This window comes from Salvelinus namaycush, chromosome 39 (genome assembly GCF_016432855.1).
Source record: "Salvelinus namaycush isolate Seneca chromosome 39, SaNama_1.0, whole genome shotgun sequence".
Lineage (NCBI taxonomy): Eukaryota > Metazoa > Chordata > Actinopteri > Salmoniformes > Salmonidae > Salvelinus > Salvelinus namaycush.
In genome coordinates, this window is record NC_052345.1 from 4,550,335 (window position 1) to 4,554,067 (window position 3,733).

General features: G+C 43.5%; 1 protein-coding gene across 1 annotated transcript in view; it reads right to left on the reverse strand.

The window, feature by feature from the left end:
- Positions 1-549: 549 nt before the first annotated feature.
- The window catches only part of LOC120032526 (platelet-derived growth factor subunit A-like), a 9,436-nt gene continuing 6,252 nt past the window's right edge, over positions 550-3,733 (reverse strand). The window contains exons 5-6 of the mRNA XM_038978666.1: positions 1,908-2,034; positions 550-1,297 (exon numbers count right to left, since the gene is read on the reverse strand). Of these exons, the coding sequence (XP_038834594.1) occupies positions 1,287-1,297; positions 1,908-2,034 (138 nt within the window). The 3' untranslated portion in view covers positions 550-1,286. The remainder of the gene's footprint in view (positions 1,298-1,907; positions 2,035-3,733) is intronic.

A 3,733-nucleotide genomic window follows, 5' to 3' on the forward strand; every position in this document is an offset into this window, starting at 1 on the left:
GTTACCTGGGCCTGTATTGACAAAGTGTCTCAGAAAAGATTGCTGATCTAGGATCAGGGTAGCCTGTTAGATCATAATGAATAAGATTACAATGGACAGGTGGAACCTGATCCTAGATCAGCACTCTTCCTCTGAGACGCTTTAGAATACAGGCTCTATAACCTGAGAGTTGCTTTGGCATTAGCAGTGTGTTGGTCTTGATATCTACCTCCTTCCTCTCTGTATTGAAGGTGTGTATGACTGAGAGCAGAGATATTCTCAGTTACTAGTTCACAGGGGTTTCATGTTCAAAGTGTCTGAGTATGGGTCATAAGAGGTGACCCCTTAAGATGGACAAAGTTTTCTCTCTCTCTCTCTCTCTCTCTCTCTCTCTCTCTCTCTCTCTCTCTCTCTCTCTCTCTCTCTCTCTCTCTCTCTCTCTCTCTCTCTCTCTCTCTCTCTCTCTCAATAAAGTTCATGTTAATATCTGCCTAAAGGGGTTATTTTTCTCTCTCTCAAGTAGTCAATATTTTCTGACTGACAGGCGAAAACTAAAGACATTATAACATATTGACATTATAAATAGTTTATTAGTAACTTGTAACTGATGTAGCAGTTGTTTTAAACCTTCCTTTATGTGAATAACATACCAGAAACTAATCAAGAAGTCGGTCAGTAATAGAAAACCAGGGCTACAAAAATAAGAGGATATACATCATGTAGGTGACATCCTTCCGTTCCAGAAGGAGAGTACATCTTGGAATCTTGTAATACAAAACGTAATCCCAGTCACTGTCCTCGGAATCCGATGGAAAAATCCAGAAGCATCCGAAATGACTGGGAGGATTCCAAACCGCTTGTAATCCAAAATCATGGGAGTAGTCTTGTAGTCAGAAGTCCTTTATATAAAGACTGTAACTCCCATAGTCCTCCAGTATCCAATCATCTACCTCTCTTCTTCTCCCAGTTGGCGTAGTCACGTTATTTGACACCTGTCAATCATCAAATCGAAGTCACACCCACTCCTAATACCGAAGTCCTTATTTGCATCTTCCATAAACATCATCCCCGATTCTGGCAATATTTTGACGTTATCAAAATGATTGATTTTTGAAGGTTCGTCTTGTGGGAAGATATAGAATATAACATATATAGAATATGTTCTCTGTCCTCTGCCCACTTCTCTTGTTGCCATGACGCACAACATGGCTGAAGTTCTCAGTCTGAGAAACATGAACGTTTCTGTTGAAAAGATGTTCTCTTCCCTCTTCCTCTCTTTCACTCTTCTCTCTTCCATCAGTCTTTCTTCACCTTACGCCTGAGGGGAGAAGAGAAATAGGTACCAAACGTTAGCTTAGCCAATCAGACAATAGAAGTCATCCCCCCCAATGTCAAATGTTCACCACTTAAAACAATGAATCTTTAGCACCCCCATCTTTCACCACCAAATACAACCTCCATACCCAATGTAATCAGCCAAGGCACCAGTCACCAATTAAAACCACTTCCTAATTTCACCCCCTCTTCCTGTTCGATTGATACTGGTCTCTGATTGGCGATTGCCATGATTGGCATTTAAACCCAGATCATTGATTGGCTGTAGTGCTAATGCCTACCGTAATGACACTAATAAACACTCATGTTTTTCCACATGCCCGAGAAAGGTATGAGAAATTCTTTGAGGTTTTTGAGCTTTTTACGTTTCCTCCCTTTACCCTTGGTCCTACTGGGTCCTGTGAATGAAGGGGGAGGAGGGGGAAGAGGGGGATCTATAAAGAAAAAAGTGGAATGAAAAAAGGAGTGGAATACCCTGAGGGAGAAGCATTTAAATTCCTCAACTGTTATCAGTTTATATCAGTGTAAAGAGACACTCTCAGACAGGAGCTGACGCACACAGTGTATGTAGTAGAGTAGAGTAAGATATTTACCATTGTCTGTATCGTAGAGTTCCTTGATGTGTCGTTTGGAGGTGCATATACACTCAAGGTGCTCCTCCAGCCGCACCAGCACCTCCTTTAGTTTAGGACGCCTCCTCACATACTCCACCTTGGCCACCTGGAGAGGGAGGGAGGGAGGGATCAGAATGAGTTCTGGAGAATCTCCTCTTTTCGAGGTGATGGAAGGATACAAAAACATGACACCCCCCCCCCCCTCGTACACTAACACACACACACACACGTAAGCAAGCACACACACATTAGTGTTCTCTCAAAAAGTGAGCCAAGCCTGCTTGAGCTTCAGGACTGATTGTACAAGTCTCTCTTCTCTTTCAAGTCTGAACATACACAAAGACAACACATGCACACACACACACAGACACACACGCATGCACGCACACCCGCACACACACACACGTGCACACACACACACACACGCACACAAACACACACACACACGCACACACACACAGACACACACGCGCACACACACACACACACGCACACCCACACACAGAAAGGTGCTGCCTTGTTACAACATGAACCAGAAGAGCACAGCAGAGACAGTAACACTGTTATTGATACAGAGGTTCAGGTGAGGTAAGGCATCTCAATAGTGTGGACTGGAGACGCTCCTCTCCATGTTCTAACTGAGGATTTAATTTAAAAAGGCTTCTAAAGTTTGTAATTTCCACTTTAAAATGTCAGGCTTTCCTTACGAAAAATGTATCAACCCCATAAAATGTCCATTAACGATAATCCACATAATAATTCACATTTCCTGTTGCTGACTGATTATTATCCTGCTGTAGCAAACTGGCTCAAATTAAGATCCTACATCTGTATGTGAAAGGGAGGAGACATGGAGAAGAACCCATTGTGATGTAGCCTGAGGGAGTTTCTAAGTTTCCTACCTGTCAAATGAAATCCAGGGAATAAGGGACAGGAGTCAACTCAAAGGTGTGTAACACGAGGTGTGGTAGTGTTCTCAGTAAACCACCAGGTCATATTAATAGGATTATATCCTTCTAGCTGTTATTTCCCCAGAAAGTCATCATAAAGTCAGACATAACAATGGAACCTTTGTCTCTCTCCCACCAGTGGAAACTGGAATGGAGGGAAACAGACAGTGGACACAGAGAAACCATGGGAGATGAATACACAGAGCCAAGACCAGTATGAGCCATTGAAAAACAACTGTCCGCTGTTCTGGTACTGGTGAATGGTTTCTGGAAGAGCAGAGACGGGCAAGCTAGCATGCACACACACATTCACACACCCTCGAAGGCTTCTCCTGGACGTCACACAGCGTGTGAAAGTGTGTGCCTGTGCATGTGTGTGTGTATGTGTGCATACGTGTGTACGTGCATGTGTTTCCTCTCCATAGTTCTGTCTCTGTAGTTGAATCTCAGGATATACGGGAGACTTATCTTTTGATTTCCTCTCTGACAAAGACAAAGAAAGAAAGAATGAAAGAATGAAGAAAAGGGAAAAGAATGAAAGAGAGACCCTTTCATCTAATATTGAGTATCAAAAGGGGATCAAATCTGCACCCTCCCTTCTCTCCTCATCTGTCCATTCCTCTCATCCCTCTGCTCTCTCTATCCCTCCCCATCTCTCCTCACCACCCCGCTTACTTCATGCTACTCTCGTGCCTCATCTGCCCATTCCTCTCATCCCTCTGCTCTCTCTATCCGACCATCCCTCACCCCTTCAAAAACACTGCTTCTCTCTTTCTGTACATTGAAGCACAGTTAGATTTCCTCCAATAGTTACGGCTCTTATTTGCAGGGATGTCTCTATGACCTTTGACCCTC